Here is a 17,687-nt window from a genome sequence, read left to right on the forward strand (position 1 = left end):
TTAATACCATTAGAATTTTTGCTGTTTTTTCTGAGACAGGGTTTCCCTGTGTAGCTCTGGCTGCCTGAAATTCTGTGTGTAGGCCAGGCTGGCCTCAACCTCAGAAAACCACCTGCCTGGAATTAAGGATGTGTGCCAGTACCACCCAGCTATAACTATTTTTTAAATAATGGTTTACAGATAAAAATAGATGCTAGTCAGTGTTTGGTCTGCAGGACTCCTGGCAGTCCACCACCCTATCAGTCCATCCTCGGTAACGTTTACAGTACATCACTGTTAAAGTCTCATTTTTTTCTATGTCACTCAGGATATCCCATTCTGACCTTATTCCCTCCTCTCTTGAGAGTTTCGCCTCTATGAATGCCTGAGTCTTGTCTAAGTCAGAAATTTAGCAATTGTCCTCAATCCCTACTCCTCACTCAGCACATTTCCCCAACCACTTCAGGTTTACAAGTTCTTTTCTGTAAACACCACAGAATAATGGTTATCATGCTGAGTGTGAGCAGAAACCCTTGGAGACAGGACCTTAGGAAATACTGCACTAGAGCCATGGTGTAGGCTACTTAATAGACACTTGATCCTTATAGAACTCCGGTGAAGTATATTCCCTAATTTTAATGCCCATTCGTTCAATCTAGGCACATATTCCATTAGTCGGGATGCAGGATTGGGACGCCACGACTCGCCCACCTTACAGCATTACACAATCACAGGAACCAGAAGCTCAGCGAAACCCCTGCACGCCAGAAGTGCAAGTCGGAACTTTAGTCTCACATGTCCTATAGCTGCCGAGGAACGTTCCACCTAAAGGACCGCCTGGTTTCAACAACTTTATGGCTCCCGGAAGTGCTTCCCTACCCCTCCCCTCCCCAGCCTCACTCCCTTGTGCTGCGGTTGGAGCTATGGCGGCAGCCGCAGCTGTGGGGTCCGGGCCCGGGGACTCCCCAGAAGGACCGGAGGCGGACGCTCCGGAGCGTCGGCGGAAGGCTCATGGAATGCTGAAGCTTTACTACGGCCTCTCGGAAGGGGAGGCGGCGGGGCACTCAGCGGGGCCTGACCCTCTAGATCCGACAGATCTCAATGGGGCGCACTTCGACCCGGAAGTTTATCTGGACAAGGTGTGTGTATGTGTGAAGTGGGGCGGGTCCAGACCCCCAATATACTGGACCCTAGATCGTGTCCCGGATTTTGTTGATGTGGTGAGGGGAGCGAGAGTTCATAAGAGCAGGACAGCCCTTACCGGGCAACAGGGGCCGATCTGGGGGCCAAGCAAGCGTGGGCCAGATAGGACTGACCTGAGGCGATACTGGGGTCTGTGATCTGGATGCTGAGGTTCTAATAGGCCCGCTGTAGTGGGCGTGGCCATAGTCTGACAGGAGCGAGGCTGGGCCTGGGTTGCATTTAAGCTAGCCTGAAGACTTTGAAAGCTATCAAGTCCCAAATTAGGTCTAATCTAGTAACCCCTGAAGTATTTCACTTATGTTCCACATCTGGAATACCTGATCAGGGTGGGATCATGGTTGTCTTGCACGGAAAGCCAACTAGCCTAAGGCAAGACAGGGGGACCTGAGTGAGCACTAACCCTGAATGCTGCTACCTGCTTCTCTAGCTGCGTAGAGAGTGTCCCCTGGCCCAGCTGATGGACAGTGAGACGGACATGGTGCGGCAGATCCGGGCTCTAGACAGCGACATGCAGACCCTGGTTTATGAGAACTACAACAAGTTCATCTCAGCTACAGGTGATCCCACTGGGACACACTCCGACACACTCCTCAGTCTTACATCTCCCACTATGCTGAGAAAAACAGGGATTAAAGGAAAGAGGCCTAGATTATAATTCTGTCCCAACATTAATCCACTGTCACCTTTGTCCTGGTCCTTGTGGTCGGACTTGTATGGAAGTGACCGTTACTATGGGAGGGTTGTCCTGATGACCAGAGGGAGGGTGAAAGGATAAAACGAAATGAGTTTATCTGAAGCATTTAGGAAGCACTAAGGGATTGAACTCAGGTCATCACGCTTGATGATGGGCACATTTACCTGCTGCTAAGCCATCTCACAGGCAATTAAATTTTGTTTTATTTTTTGAGACAGTGTTTCTCTGTGTAGATTTGGAGCCTATCCTGGCACTCTGGAGATCAGGCTGTGCCTGGCAAATTTCTAAGGAAAGAAAAAATCATAAGGTGATCTTGTTAGTCTGCAAAGATTAGACTTGGTAACTTTTTTTTCTGGCCAATCTGCCTTAAGGGTGGACTTGTCACTCCCTTTCTTTTTCTGTCCTCATTCCTTAAGATTTAGTAGTAGTAGTATTTAATTATGTGTGTGTGGGGGGGTATATACATGTGAGGCCAGGTGTTGTTGGAGGCCAGAGACCAGAGGTGTCAGATCACCTAGAGCTAGGGTCACAGTCACTTGTGAACTGACTGCCATGGGTGCTCACTCAGTACTGAACTCAGGCCCTCTATAAGAATGGTGTGCAGTCTCAACCATTGAACAAACTCTCCAACCCTCTCACTAGACAGTTCAGGTTTCATCACACTACTTTCTATCTTACTTTCAGGAGATATACTTGAGATTTGTGCAATAACATTAAACCAAATGTCCAAGAGGCAGACCATAGAGAATGTTCACAACTGTGGGGTTGTATCCTCATAGGTCCTGCTGCTCTACCAATGTCACAGTGGCTGCAATAGTAACACATCCTCGTTGTTCTTTTATCTGATTTCAAGTAGGTTCATTGAGTAGATGCTTGTCTGTTAATGCTAGCCTCAAGAGGAAAAGAGATAGTGATTTTTGTCCTAAGGAATTTTCCATAGGAATTTTGCCAGTATTACATTGGAATATGTATAGTGTTTGATATGTATCTGTTGCTTAATAGAGATGGGTTGGGCTTTTTTTTTTTTAAACCTTTTTCTTTTTTCTTTTTCAAAAAAGATTTATTTTTTATATATACAATGTTTTGCCTGCATGTAGCCTGCAGGCTAGAAGAGGGCCCCAGATCTCATTAGAGATGGTTGTGAACCACCACGTGTTGCTGGGAATTGAACTCAGGATCTTTGGAGGAGCAGGCAGTGCTCTTAACCTCTGAGCCATCTCTTCAGCCCTTGAACCTTTTTCTAAAAAAAAATCATAAAATGATGTTGCTAATCTGCAAAGATTAGATTTGGCAAGATTACAGAGTTTTATATTTACTCAAGAAATTTGCTGGCACTGGCTACAGACACCTATAATCCTAGAGCTCCAGAAGCTGAGGGAGGAAGGTTGTCATAAGTTTGAGGCCAGACTAAGCTACATTGCAGTAGACTTGAAATAGCACAAGATTTGGGTGTGGTGGTGAACGTCTTTAATCCCAGCAATCAGAAGGAAGAGATGGGAGGATCTCTGTGAATGTGAGACCAGCCTGGTCTACCTCTGGCTGTGAGGAAAGCCAGAGCTATTTGTTACACAGATAATCCTGTCTCAAAAAAAAAAAAAAAAAAGGGAAAAAAGAAAAAGAAAGAAAAGAAAAAAGGAAGAAAGAAAAAGAAACCAGAAGAATCTGTGAAGATAGGTCAGTAATAAGGACAAAGTGGGCATAAAGGATGGAACACATGTATAATTCCAGCAACGGAGAGGTAGAGGCAGGAAGTTTAAGGCCAGTCTGGGCTTTAAGAGACCCTGTCTCAAAAACAAAACAAAAGTCTCAATTAATAGGTTGTGTGTAGATGTGTGCCAGGATATGGGCTGGGGTTATACATCAACAGGAAAATTCGCTTGTCCAAGCCAGGTGTTGGTGGTACACGATTTTAATCTCAGGACAGCCTCCAAAGCTACACAAAGAAACCCAGTCTCGAAAAAAAAAAAAAAAAAAAAAAAAAGTGCTTGCCCAACAAGCAGAAAGCCCTGGATTTGGCCCCCTGCTCTTGCTGTTTCAGGTACCCAGTGGGGATGGCTCAGCAGGTAAAGTTTCTTGTTGCTATGCCTGACAACCTGAGTTTAGTCCTTGGGACTCATATGGTAGGGCAAGAGAACCAACGCCCTTAGGTTGTCCTCTGACCTCCACATGAATAATGTGGGGTACATAGATGCTCACATGCACACAGCATGCCCCCCCCATAAATACTCATGCAAATGAACAATAAGCTTATGTAAGTATGTTCCACTTCATTGATTAAGGAGGTGAGACGTAACTGCATGACCACTAGTATTGCCATAACTGCATAAAGAACATGTTGGTTGGGATGCGGAGGATACAGAACCCTGATGGACTAGCACTGGAAATACAGAGCTGTACCTCCACTGCGGAAAAACTTGGCTAGTCCTCAAAAAGCTAAATAGAATTATGACATCAGCAGGTCCACTCCTAGGATTGTGTGTGTGTGTGTGTGTGTGTGTGTGTGTGTGTGTGTGTGTGTGTGTGTGTGTGTGTGTGTTTGTGTGTGAGTGTACACACAAGCAGAGCCTATAATAACTTTGGAGGCTAAGGCAGGGGATTGCTGCAGATTCAAGGCTCGCCCAGCATACATATTAAATCCCTGCCTAGAGAAACAAACAAAACAGAGTGAGGGTTCTGGGAATGGCTTAACGGGTAAAGTGTTTGCTATGCAAGCTTGAGGACCTGAGTTCAAGTTCACAGCAACTATGTAAAAATGAAAAGCACACCTTTGTTTGTTTGTTTGTTTGTTTTTGTTTTTAGAGACAGGGTTTCTCTGTGGCTTTGGAGGCTGTCCTAGAACTAGCTCTTGTAGACTAGTTTGGAACTCGCAGAGATCCTCCTGCCTCTGCCTACCGAGTGCTGGGATCAAAGGCGTGAACTACCACCTGGCGAAAAGCATATCTTTAACCCCAGCACTTCTAGAGGCAGAGGCAGAAGATATTTGTGAGTTTGAGACCAGCACATCTACATAGTGAGTTCTGGGCCAGCCAGGGATAGATAGTAAGACCCCATCTCAAATAAACAGACCAAGCAGGGCGATGGTGGCACACACCTTTAATCCCAGCACTTGAGAGGCAGAGACAGGCAGATCTCTGTGAGTTTGAGACCAGCCCTGGTCTACAGAGTGAGTTCCAGGACAAGCTCCAAATCTATAGAGAAACCCTGTCTCAAAAAACCAAACCAAAAACAAACAAAAAGCGTGGCATTGCACATGTGTAACCACAGACTTTGGGGTGGAACAGGGTGTGTCCCTGCTGCTTGCTGATGACCAGGTCGCTAAGAAACCCCGTCTCTAAAAATAATGCTGGTTGGGGCTGGAGAGATGGCTCAGCGGTTAAGAGCACTGACTGTTCTTCCAGAGGTCTGAGTTCAATTCCCAGAAACCACATGGTGGCTCACAACCACCTTGAATGAGATCTGGTGCCCTCTGCTGGCGTGCAGGCAGAAGACTATATACATAATTGAAAAAAAAAAAAAATGCTGGGCAAGGTAGGAGATGGCTCAGTAGTTAAGCATGCTTATTGCTGTATTCATGGACTGCAGTTCAGATCCCAGTCAGCTTACAGATGCCCATACCTCTAGCTTACAGGGATCTGTCTCCCCAGCTAGCTTCTGGGGCTGTCTGCACACACACACACACACACACACACACACACACACACGAAGTGACTGAAGAAGACACTCATCGACAACCTCAGGCCTCCACATGTGTATGCATGGGTGCGCACACCCCACACAGATGTGCATACATCCATGTGCTACACATGCATATGTATGTGTTCATAGGTGTACACACACAAATTAAAAAAGAAAAACTTGAAAACATGTTCACGTAGAATTACATTTCCAACTTTTATAGCCAAAAAATAGAAACAATCCAAATAGTTGTCAACTGTGTGAATGGATAAATAATTATTGTAGCCCAACAACGTTATTCAGCCATAAAAAGGTGAGATATACTGATTTATTTTATAATATAGATAAATCTCAAATATATGTTAAGCAAAAGAAGTCCCATAGGACTGGGTGTGGTGGTGCACGCCTTTAATCCCAGCACTCAGGCAGAGGCAGACAGATCTCTGAGTTCTGGGCTAGCCAGAGCTACATAGTGAGATGCTGTTTCAAAAGAGAAAAAAAGAAGTCAGATGAGAAAGGCCATGTGTTGAATTGATTTTCTTATGTTAAATAACCAGAATAGGTAACTCTGTGAAGATAGAAAATAGATTGATGCTTACCTGAGGGTGTGGGAAGATGTGGGGAAACTGCAAAAAAAAAAAAAAAAAAACTGTTTAGTAGCTCTTGCAGTATTCATTAATTAATAGTGGTATTGTCTTAGGTAGGGTTTTATGCTGTGAAGAGTCACCAGGACCATGGCAACTCTTACAAAGGAAAACATTTAATTGGGATTAGCTTCCAGTTTCAGAGGTTTAGTCCATTATTGTCATGGTGGGAAGCATGGTGGCAGCAGGCAGGCAGACACAGTGCAGGAGAAGGGCTCAGAGTTCTACATCTTGATCCTCAGGCAGCAGTAGGAGACTGTGTCACACTGGGTATAGCTTGAGCACATTAGACCTCAAAGCCTACCCCCACAGCGACACACCTCCTCCAACAAGGCCACCTCCTAATAGTGCCACTCCCCATAGGCTAAGCATTGAAACACATGAGTCTATGGGCCATACCTATTCAAGCCTCCACAGGTATTGACTGTGAAACCTTGTGATTATGCTACATATATTCAAAGCACTGAATTTTATGGCATACCAATTATTTTTCAGGTAAGAAATAAAAAGCATACAAACAAAAAAAACCAACTGGTTTAGGTTTTTTATATCAGATTTTCAGTTTAGCACTCAAAGTGCTAAACTTATTCATCACGTATATATATATATGTTATACTGTGTTTTAAGTGGATTTGCCAACTTCTGGCCTAGGCATGGAGTTCGATTAGGTGATAATGCATTTATCTCTCTCTCTTTAAAATAGTGTCTTACTATGTAGCCATGGCTGGCTTGGAATTTACTCCTCAGACTCACAGAAATCTGCCTGCCTCTGCCTCTTGAGTGCTGGATTAAAGGTGTGCGCCACCACACCTGGCTAGTTATGTATCAATCCATGCCAAACCTGGAAAGGCTTCAGTTTTATACCAAGAAAAGCTTCTTCATATCCCTAAAGTCTGCCTCTTTAAAAAATTAATACTTTAACAAAGGGATGCATTTCATTATGGCATTTTCATACATCTTTATTCTTTGGTTTTATTCCTTCCCCTCCCCCACTTGTTTCTCCATCTTCCCTAAACCCCCCTGCTGGTCCCCTTTATCCCCTCAAATAGTGTTCCTTTCTGTTTTCAGGTCCCATGTGTTCCACCATCCTCTCTCCTTCAGCCCATTCCCACACCTTAGATCTCATCTCCTCTCATGGTATCTGTTCTTTCATAAGTATACAACAGCCTACCTCCAAACTTGTTTGTTTGCTATACTGTTTTGTTGGTCTTGGGGACTGAACTTGGGCCCTCATCCTTGCTAGGCAAGCACTTTACTACTGAGCTACAGCCCCAGCCCACAGGAAAAAAAAATAGTAATTCCTATTGAATTACTATTGAATTGATAGTAATTCCTATTGAAAATTAGTGGGCTTCCAAGCCAGCCAAGACTATACAATGAGACCCTGTCTCACAAACAAAACAAAAAACCAAAAAATTCACAGACTTGTGGAATATACACATAGTATGGATGCTGCAAAGGAAGCACACCCACATAGTCAGCAGCCAGGCCAGAAAGCAGCACAACAGTGGCTGGTTTGGAGCTCAGTGGTAGAAAACTTGTCTAGCATGTGTGAGGCCTCATGGTAGACATCCAGCCTTGCTGAAGGAGTCTTTCTTACCAAATGCTGTAGACACTTTGAGTTTGTTTGGACATGTACAGCCATTATTTCTAGTCTGAAGGTTCCATGGCTGTGAAGTCAGCAGCAGCAATGATGGGATCTCAGTGTTGGTTCGTTTTCTCTCTCTCTCTCTCTCTCTCTCTCTCTCTCTCTCTCTCTCTCTCTCTCTCTGTCTCTGTCTCTTTCAAGACAGGGTTTCTCTGTTATAGCCCTGGCTTTCCTGGAACTTGCTGTGTAGACCAAGCTGGCCTCAAACTCACAGAGATCCGCCTGCCTCTGCCTCCTGAGTGTTGGGACTAAAGGCATGTGCCACCACTGCCTGGCTGTGTTGTTTTTTTAAGACAGTGCCTTACTCTGTAGTCCTGATTAGCCTGGGACTTTAACTGGCACCGGTGTTTTACAATAACTTGTCAGGCTGATCTTGCAGGGCTAGGTTGTCTTAGGATAGCCCTTCTTCCAGCTCTGCTGCTCATGACAGCTGGTCCTCCACTTTTGGAGTCCTAGTCAATAGTTCCAGGATTATATATGAAAGGACAAGAGGAACATGTGACAACCTCTATAGGCTAAGGGGTCCTGGAGCCCTGAGGTCTGGTGGGTACTGATGGTAGCATGGACCAGTTCCCTTCCAGAACAAAATGAGACTAAGAAGGAAAAATAGAAAGTTTGAACAAAATGGAGTCAGTCAGGATAGTGACTGGGTGCTTTTTATTTATTGTTTTTAAACACTTTCCCTCCAATTTTAAGGCATCTCACCCTCTCCCCTTTGCACCAGGGATGGAGGTAAGCAGAGCTTACCTTTGCACCATCATAATAACCCTCTTCCCCAAACATGCTGTGGCCAAGACCTAAGCCATTCTAGGCAAATCACTGGTATCGGTGAGAGCCACACCTCTCTGCCATGGTCATTTCCATTTCCCTCTGGGTGTTTGCTTTTCTAGACACCATTCGAAAGATGAAGAATGATTTCCGGAAGATGGAAGACGAGATGGACCGGCTGGCCACCAACATGGCAGTGATCACCAACTTCAGTGCACGCATCAGTGCCACACTACAGGACCGACACGAGCGCATCACCAAGCTAGCAGGTGGGCTCTGTTACGGCCAGGCCCTACAGTCAGTCATCCAGAGCTCCGCAGCTCACGTGCCCTTCCTGTCCCCTAGGGGTGCATGCACTGCTGCGGAAGCTGCAGTTCCTTTTTGAGCTACCTTCGCGCCTCACCAAGTGTGTGGAGCTGGGTGCCTATGGGCAGGCTGTACGCTACCAGGGTCGCGCCAGGGCTGTGCTGCAGCAGTACCAGCACCTGCCCTCCTTCCGTGCCATCCAGGATGACTGCCAGGTCATCACAGCCCGCTTGGCCCAGCAGCTCCGGCAGCGCTTCAGGTGTGCTTTCTGGGCCCGATTCTTGCCCTCTAGTCACAATAAGAGTGCCCCTACGTTTTGTCTCCCCTGAACCCCACCAGCTGTCTTTACTGCATCTCCATCCCCATAGGGAAGGTTGCTCGGGTGCACCGGAGCAGGCTGAGTGTGTGGAGTTGCTGCTGGCCCTGGGTGAGCCGGCTGAGGAGCTGTGCGAGGAGTTCCTGGCACATGCTCGGGGGCGGCTGGAGGAAGAACTGAGCAGCCTGGAGACTGAGCTGGGGCCCTCCCCACCAGCGCCGGATGTGTTAGAGTTCACCGACCGGGGTGGCAATGGCTTTGTGGGTGGCCTCTGTCAGGTGGCAGCGGCCTACCAGGAGCTGTTTGCTGCCCAGGGCCCTACTGGTACACAGAAGCTGGCAGCCTTCGCGCGTGAGTTGGGCGGCCGCTACTTTGTACTGGTGGAGCGGCGGCTGGCACAGGAGCAGGGTGGCAGTGACAACTCATTGCTGGTACGGGCACTAGATCGCTTCCACCGGCGCCTGCGAGCACCTGGGGCCCTGTTGGCCGCTGCTGGGCTTTCAGAGTCCGCCACGGAGATTGTGGAGCGAGTAGCCCGAGAGCGCCTGAGTCACCATCTGCAGGGTCTGAGGGCTGCCTTCCTGAGCTGCCTGACAGATGTTCGCCAGGCCCTGGCAGCACCTCGCCTGGCTGGGAAGGAGGGCCCCAGTCTGGCTGAGTTGCTGGCCAATGTGGCCAGCTCCATCCTAAGCCACATCAAGGCCTCTCTGGCCTCTGTGCATCTTTTTACAGCCAAGGAGGTGTCCTTCTCCAACAAGCCCTACTTCCGGGTATGTCTGTCTTGTCTTTGGTTATTCATTCCGCTGACTGGTCCTCTAGCACCCTTTTACTAGTGCTTGGGGAACTGAGGACAAGTCACCAGCACAGTCCTTTCCCAGGCACCCTGGATATGGATTTATGTTCTTAGGAGGCAATCTGGAGGAGAAAATGCTATGCAACTGAGCTAATATATAATATAGAAGGGTACCAGAGACCTTACTCCTGCCAGCCCCACCATGTGCAAGGCAGGGAGGCAGGACAGGACTATCCTTTGGAGGAGGGTTGGAGCAAAGGGCAAGGGACAGCCCCATGTTGTGGCTTTGCTGAACCTCTCCTGCCTAAGACAGAGGACTGATTGTGGATCTGGGCCTCCTTTCACAGGGTGAGTTCTGCAGCCAGGGAGTCCGTGAGGGCCTCATCGTGGGTTTCATCCGCTCCATGTGCCAGACAGCCCAGAGCTTCTGTGACAGCCCTGGAGAAAAGGGAGGTGCCACGCCACCTGCCCTGCTTCTACTGCTGTCTCGCCTGTGCCTGGACTATGAGACAGCCACCATCTCCTACATCCTCACCCTGACTGACGAACAGTTTCTGGTGCAGGTGAAGTGGCTCAGGAGAGGGACAGGGAGCTAATGCTGGGAACACAGGAGGCTGGATGTTCTCTTGTTGCCACACGAGTTGCCAGCAGACTGCCAGACTGGCAGTCTGCACCCATCCCAGCCTCCATCTTTCCCAAGATTTGCTTAGCTCCTAACTGGCAGTGGCCTCTGATCTGTCCCTAGTACCTACAACCATTGTCCTCTGCTTTCCTGGCTTAGGATCAGTCTCCAGTTACACCTGTGAGTACACTGTGTGCAGAGGCCAGAGAGACAGCACGGCGACTGCTGACTCACTATGTGAAGGTGCAGGGCCTCGTCATATCACAGATGCTACGCAAGAGTGTGGAGACACGGGACTGGCTCAGTACTCTGGAGCCCCGGAACGTGCGTGCTGTCATGAAGCGTGTGGTAGAGGACACGACAGCTATTGATGTACAGGTGCTGCTTTAGGCCAGCTGGTGGAGCCCTGATGCATGCTGGGACCTTGGATAACAGCTCTCCAAGGACCAAGCAAAAGTTGTCTGGCTGTACTTATATTATGCCACCAGAACCCCTATTTCATACCTATGGGAATGTGGAGGCCAGAGTCACCCAGAAACTTGGAACAGGGATGGGCTGGAAATTGGGTTTCAGACTAATTCTTGCCCTGCCTTTGTTCCACACCCCTGATTGTGTAAGTGGTGGTCACTTACATACCTATGATTCTTCAACCAGTAGGTAAGGGAATTTTCTGCTGCTAGTACCCCATGCTCCCTTTGCAGCACCTCTTTTCACCACCAGGTGGGGCTCCTGTATGAAGAGGGTGTCCGCAAAGCCCAGAGCAGCGACTCTAGCAAAAGGACCTTCTCTGTATACAGCAGCTCTCGGCAGCAGGGCCGCTATGCACCTAGCTACACACCCAGGTCAGGCTGGGAGGGAAACCTCCCTGATATAGACAAAAGAGGGAGGGTGTGCAAAGTGGGCTCTGACTTCTTCCCTCCACCTTCCAGTGCTCCGATGGACACAAACCTCCTGAGCAATATTCAGAAGCTGTTCTCTGAACGAATTGATGTGTTCAGTCCTGTGGAATTCAACAAGGTCTGAAGTATCTTTTCACCTAGATCCCAGGGGGAAGGATGGCTCCCATAACAGTCCAGGGAGCCCCAGGACCCCATCTGAGCTTAACTGTCACTCTGACCATCTAGTCTGTGTCTCTAGGGATTCTAGGTAGTCCAGAGCTTTAAAACCACCTTGTCACTCCAGCCTGGGTGCTGACTTCTGTTTTTCATTAAATTCAGTAGCTGCCCCTTTAAGCAACTGCTGTCCTAATCGACAATTGCAATTCCACAGCTACCAGTAGAGGTTCAGTGAGGCCAAAGCCAAGCAGGAATTCTGTTCTCTCAGGCACTGGCTTTATTGCAGCCATTAAAAGGAACTTTATCTAGATTTCTATCCCTCTATAAAACTCAAGATTCATAGGTTGAGGTGAAATTCTGCTGGCTCAAAGAGGCTAAAAAGCAAGTAGCTAACTTTCTCTTCTAACTCTCGTCTCCCCCCCCCAAAAAAAAACAAAACAAAACAAAAAACACTGGGCATCCTTTTGCTCAACTCTCACTTAAGAACCCTGTTGACACATGGTTCCTCCCCACCACTCCCGTCACCTAGTTGCTGACTCAGCCTCCTGACCCCAGGTTAACTTAATTTAATCAAGCAAATGTAACTTACCTTTGCATCATTAAACAAATATTCCACAGCATAAATGAATGTAACATTTCTTAATACTCCACAACAGACTTCAAGTCCTCTTTGCTCTCACTCTTTTCTCTAAAATAGTCCTGAGTCTTCAGGGGTTCCCAATCACATATTGATCTCTGCCTCACAGTGGCCCAAGCTCAGGGATATCTTTCCTCTATTTCTACTTTGTAGTCAGTGGTGACTGCTGCCCCCATCTCCGATCTGACCACTTTGGCTTATCTGCCCTTGCCCCTCCTAGTGGCAACATTGGGTTATTCCCTCCTTACCTAGGCCCTGGAAATTTCTGTCTTACTTTGTATTTCCCTGGCCTCTGCTCAGAAGCTAGGTGTATGCTTTCCCCTCAAAGCCTGAAGTCACTGGTGTCGTTCCTTTGTGCCCATTTGCAGGTGTCGGTGTTGACTGGCATCATTAAGATTAGCCTGAAGACGCTCCTGGAGTGTGTGCGACTGCGTACCTTTGGGCGATTCGGGCTGCAGCAAGTGCAGGTGGACTGCCACTTCCTGCAGCTCTACTTGTGGCGCTTTGTGGCTGATGAGGAGCTAGTGCATCTGCTGCTAGACGAAGTGGTAGCCTCAGCTGCCCTTCGCTGTCCGGACCCGGTACCCATGGAACCCAGTGTTGTCGAGGTCATCTGTGAGCGCGGCTAGGCTCTACCAACGCCGTCACGGGGCAGCCCTATTGTCCTATCCTGTCCTCCCAGTGCGCTGTCTTCACCCCGCTGGCGGGAGTCTGGACCGGTCTAATAAACTTGTGTAGCCTCCTCCTCCCTCTTGCCTGAAGGGGCGGGACCTGGCAGGGGTGGAGTTTAATACCGAAGCTTCTGAGACGATAGCACGGTCCCACCTCCTAGCGCTGATTGGCTGCTGTGCTGGGCCCAGGATGGGCAGGGGGGCGCGTCCTTCTAAAGATTGCTAGACAAGGGCAGCAGCTGTCTCACTTCAGTGTTCAGACAGAAGCTTAGCCAGACCACCAGGATAGGGCAGGATGTGTTCCCTTGATCTTTTGTGAACCATCGCTCCCCGGCAAAGCAGAGATCATGACTCCTCGTGAGGTCTCCCAGGCCTCATTGGAATTCGGGGGGCCACTGGGTAAATGGGAAGGTTGGGGGTGGAGTGGAGGCTGAACTGATGCTACTTAACGGCAACAGGGTATGGTACGAGCTAGAAGGCTTTTGGGAATTTGGAGGCAGAAAGATGGAGGGTGCGCAGGTGGCAGAATGTCTGCAGGAAAGGATGGACCGGTGCTGGCAGCTGTACAGCAAGGAGTCTGTGGAGTGGGAGACAGTTGGAAGAGCAGGAGGATAGTCTTGGGGAGGACTAAGATGGAAATCAAGGTAGGAGTATGGCGCAGGGAACCTGCTAAGCAGGCAGGTGACCTAAGGTGCCTGTGGACTTGGGAGAGCTCTGGGGAGCGGTCACGAGACACAGTGGCCCTCTCTCCAGGCGTCACGGCGATGCTGGTCCTGCTGCCTGCCACCATGTTCCATCTGCTCCTGGTGGCCCGATCGGGCCCAGCGCGGCTCCTGGGCCCACCCACTTACCTGCCGGGGCTGGAGGAGCTGTGGAGTCCACAGGCTCTGCTGCTATTGTTCATCTGGCTCGCCCTGCAGGTGGCGCTCTATCTGCTGCCTGCGCGCAAGGTGTGAGCTCCGTTCTAACACCGGGTGGAGCGGACAGGGAAGGCAGAAGGCCTCCCCAACTCTTATAAGACGTTTCCTATATCCGTAGGTGGCCGAAGGGCTGGAACTAAAGGACAAGAGTCGCCTGCGCTACCCTATTAATGGTGCCTGGGTCCTCCCTCCTGGTTACACGGGTTGGGGTGGGATCTCGGGACTAGCTCTGTTGACACGACACGTTTCCCTATGGGAATCTCTCTGTGCTGCTACTCTGTTCTAGGGGGTGTGTGTGTGTGTGTGTGTGTGTGTGTTGTGTGTGTGTTGTGTGTGTGTGTGTGTGTGTTTGTGTGTGTGGATGTGTGTGTGTTAGTTGTGTGTGTGTGTGTGTGTGTGTGTGTGTGTGTGTGTGTGTGTTAGTTGTGGATGTATTCAATTCTAAAACTCACTCTGCTGTGGTTCAGGCTTCCAGGCTCTGGTCCTAACAGCCCTGTTGGTGGGGCTAGGGGTGTCAGCTGGGCTGCCCCTGGGGGCACTCCCTGAAATGCTCCTGCCCTTGGCCTTTGCGACCACTCTCACCAGCTTCATCTTCAGCCTCCTTCTCTATATGAAGGCTTTGGCAGCTCCTGTCTCAGCCCTGGCACCTGGAGGAAACTCAGGTGAGAAGGGTCCCAATGAGGTAGGGGTGAGGCATATGGGATGCCTAACTGTGCCTTCACTCTCTGTTATTCCCCCAGGAAATTGCATTTATGATTTCTTTCTGGGACGGGAGCTAAACCCTCGCCTTGGTTCCTTTGACTTCAAATATTTCTGTGAGCTGAGGCCTGGCCTCATCGGCTGGGTATGCTGGGCATGCTGGGTTTAACTATGTTGGTCTTGGGCCAGGAGAAGGACAGGGTGGGCTAGCATGGCTGGGTGGACAGCAATCATCATTCATTTGCCAATATGTTGTTTTGGCATGAAGTCATGGTTTTGCTTTAGTATTAAGATCAAGAGGGGTCTTAATAACAAATCTTTAAAAAAAAAAAAAAAGGTAGAGAGCATTTGGCTCACACACACACACACACACACACACACACACACACACACACACACACCCTCAATTCCAACCCTAGCACCACAAAACTAAATATATATGGCATACATAGCAATAAAGTGAAGATTTGGATGCAGTGCTCAAGTACAAAACTGACTTCAAAGACAATGACCAAGCTGCTTGAAGGGCAAGGCAGCTCTGTGCCTCCAGTGGATTGTTTGTCATTGGTGGCCCTAACAACACAGCAGCTGTTCTTGGGCTAAGATCACACAGACATGGACGGTGGTGAAGAGTTCCAAAGAGATTCAGGCAAGGCCCTGCTTTCATCTTGGAGATCTTACCCAGAGGCAGGAGTGCCAAGTAACCTCTATGAATCTGAGTTTGGGTTTGGTTTGGATTTGAAACAGGTCTCACTAGGATAGCCCTGGCTATCAATGTCTCCTCCACTTTCTTCACCTACTTAAGTAACTAGGATTAGTTATTGTAACCCCACCTGGCCTGGTCCCTCCAAGGATCTGGAGATTGGCCTGCCTACACACATACCAGACTCTAAGGTTATTTTCTCACTGAAGAAACAGGATGGGATGAAGTTTTCTTCTACAATTACTGTGAGGGCTGGGTGTGGTGGCACACTCCTTCAATTCCAGCACTTAGGAGGCAGAGGCAGGTAGATTTTTATGACTTTAGGTTAGCCTGGTTGTACACATTTTCAGTCCAATCAAGGCTACTTAGTGAGACTTTTTTTTTTTTTTAATTAGAGGTACCCTTAATGAAAGTACTATGTCAGTATTACTGAAGAAGCTACCTAGTCCACTGGAACTACTAAAACAAGGGTACAAAGTACAGGTTCACGACAAGCTAATCCTCAGCTCTGCAAGCATTATATTTTTCTTTAAACAGCAAGACAGGGCTCTTATCCCCATTTTCCACATGGCAGTGGGAAAGTGAGCTTCAGCAAGGATATATACTCTGCCCAAGTGGCAAAGCTCAGATTCAAAAGCAGGAGTTTTAAGTATAGGCAGCTTCGACCTAGATTCATTCAACATGTGAACTGACAGTTGAGGGAGGGGAGAGGTTGACACTTTTCCACTCTGATGCTCCCACTCAGAGACAATGGCCCTGTCCCCACTTCCCTCAGGTTTTTATTAACCTGGCCCTGCTGATACAGGAGGCAGAGCTACGGGGGAGTCCTTCACTGGCCATGTGGCTGGTCAATGCCTTCCAGTTGCTGTATGTGGGTGATGCCCTCTGGTATGAGGTGAGGCTGGATTGGAAGGGGAGGTGAGAAAGGGATCCTGAAGATGTCATCTGGACTAAGCCAGTGTGTCTGGGTCCTGTCCCTGCAGGAGTCTGTCCTCACCACCATGGACATAATACATGATGGATTTGGTTTCATGCTGGCCTTTGGAGACCTAGCCTGGGTACCCTTCACCTACAGCTTGCAGGCCCAGTTCCTGCTATACCATCCACAGCCTCTGGGGTTGCCCATGGCCTTGCTCATCTGCCTTATTAAGGGTCAGTAGGAGGGCCTTCATTTCCCCTCCCTCTTTCATACTTCATTCACTGCCCATTAGGTAGATCCCAGGCTCTGATGCTCCTCTAAAGCTGGGAGCTGGCCCCCTGGGTGTCATAACAGAGCCTGGGATTTGGACAGGCTTGTTGTCAGGGCGAGGAAGAAGGCTTGGACTTCATCTCACTACCTGATCATACTTTCTCTCAGTTATTGGTTACTACATCTTCCGTGGTGCTAACTCCCAGAAAAACACATTCCGGAAGAATCCTTCTGACCCCAGTGTGGCTGGTGAGCTGGGTCTCCTGGAGACTATGGGTGAGATGAAGGGTCAGGCTTTGAGGCTCCCTGGTTCATTAGCTACCTTTCTCCAGGTCTTGAAACCATCCCTACTGCCACAGGACGGCAGCTGCTGGTATCTGGGTGGTGGGGTATGGTTCGTCACCCCAACTACTTGGGAGACCTCATCATGGCTCTGGCCTGGTCCTTGCCCTGTGGTGAGTAGGTCTGGGAAGGGAGGCTCAGTCTGGTGTGACTGGAGATGGACCCCGTGTATCACTGATGAACCCTGTCACCCTGTGTGTCATTAGCTGAGAAAGCCATTATACACCGGGTGCTGGTGTCTCATCATGCAACCCCTTCCCTACAGGGGTGTCTCACCTGCTGCCCTACTTCTACCTCCTTTACTTCACTGCATTGCTGGTACACCGGGAGGCCCGAGATGAGCAGCAGTGCCTTCGCAAGTATGGCCGTGCCTGGCAGGAATACTGCAAACGTGTGCCTTATCGAATCATACCCTATGTCTACTGAGGCAGAGCCATCTAACAAGCTCAGGCCTGAACACATGTGGGGTGAAGGGCCTGCACCCCATTCTACTTGGCAGGGATGACCAGCCTCAGAGTCTGACGCAAGAAGAGGGAACCACTGCTCCCATATGAAAATACTTTTCCCTGCTGGATAAATGTTTTCAATCTTGTTTTTCTTCTATTCTGGGGTCAGTGATTTGGGGGAGAGAGGTAGAGAACTAGCTGACTAGGGAAGCTGTACTAGGGAAGTGGTTTGTGTGTCCAGGGTAGCTTCGTGGAACAACTGGTTTCTCTCAGAAATGGGCACTTCAGGCCTGGGGGATGTAGTTGTTATATAGAATGCTTGCTTAGCATTCAAGAAGCCTTTGACCTTCAGCACTGCATAAATTAGCAAGGTGACT

General features: G+C 48.8%; 2 protein-coding genes across 3 annotated transcripts; both read left to right on the forward strand.

Annotated features, from left to right (window-relative positions):
• The first annotated feature begins 841 nt into the window (after positions 1–841).
• Positions 842–13,085, forward strand: Vps51 (VPS51 subunit of GARP complex). The gene is made up of 10 exons (XM_027408531.2): positions 842–1,118; positions 1,610–1,739; positions 8,734–8,880; positions 8,957–9,176; positions 9,286–10,003; positions 10,374–10,589; positions 10,808–11,026; positions 11,369–11,490; positions 11,578–11,665; positions 12,709–13,085. The coding sequence occupies exons 1-10, from the start codon at positions 903–905 to the stop codon at positions 12,967–12,969; spliced, it is 2,337 nt and encodes a 778-aa protein (XP_027264332.1). The 5' UTR covers positions 842–902; the 3' UTR covers positions 12,970–13,085.
• A 148-nt stretch (positions 13,086–13,233) lies between these two features.
• Tm7sf2 (transmembrane 7 superfamily member 2) lies at positions 13,234–17,464 on the forward strand. 2 transcript variants are annotated; one of them, XM_035442025.1, is made up of 9 exons: positions 13,234–13,961; positions 14,050–14,104; positions 14,399–14,593; positions 14,672–14,775; positions 16,109–16,228; positions 16,317–16,485; positions 16,691–16,771; positions 16,855–16,977; positions 17,130–17,464. In XM_035442025.1, exons 1-9 carry the CDS (start codon positions 13,473–13,475, stop codon positions 17,288–17,290), a joined length of 1,497 nt encoding a protein of 498 aa, XP_035297916.1. In that variant the 5' UTR covers positions 13,234–13,472; the 3' UTR covers positions 17,291–17,464. The 2 variants fall into 2 exon arrangements, with proteins under 2 accessions (XP_035297916.1, XP_035297915.1); XM_035442024.1 differs by having other exon boundaries at positions 14,399–14,775.
• The last annotated feature ends 223 nt before the right edge of the window (positions 17,465–17,687 follow it).

The sequence above is a fragment of the Cricetulus griseus genome, chromosome 3 (genome assembly GCF_003668045.3).
Source record: "Cricetulus griseus strain 17A/GY chromosome 3, alternate assembly CriGri-PICRH-1.0, whole genome shotgun sequence".
NCBI lineage: Eukaryota > Metazoa > Chordata > Mammalia > Rodentia > Cricetidae > Cricetulus > Cricetulus griseus.

Bases quoted from the DNA above. Each gene is read 5' to 3' on its own strand.
- Vps51 (XM_027408531.2), top strand. From the start codon at position 903: ATGGCGGCAGCCGCAGCTGTGGGGTCCGGGCCCGGGGACTCCCCAGAA. The intron at 8,881-8,956 runs GTGGGCTCTGTT...CCTGTCCCCTAG, and splicing joins GCGCATCACCAAGCTAGCAG to GGGTGCATGCACTGCTGCGG. The intron at 11,027-11,368 runs GTGCTGCTTTAG...TTTCACCACCAG, and splicing joins CGACAGCTATTGATGTACAG to GTGGGGCTCCTGTATGAAGA.
- Tm7sf2 (XM_035442024.1), top strand. From the start codon at position 13,473: ATGGTACGAGCTAGAAGGCTTTTGGGAATTTGGAGGCAGAAAGATGGA. The intron at 16,229-16,316 runs GTGAGGCTGGAT...CTGTCCCTGCAG, and splicing joins GTGATGCCCTCTGGTATGAG to GAGTCTGTCCTCACCACCAT. The intron at 16,772-16,854 runs GTGAGCTGGGTC...ACCTTTCTCCAG, and splicing joins TTCTGACCCCAGTGTGGCTG to GTCTTGAAACCATCCCTACT.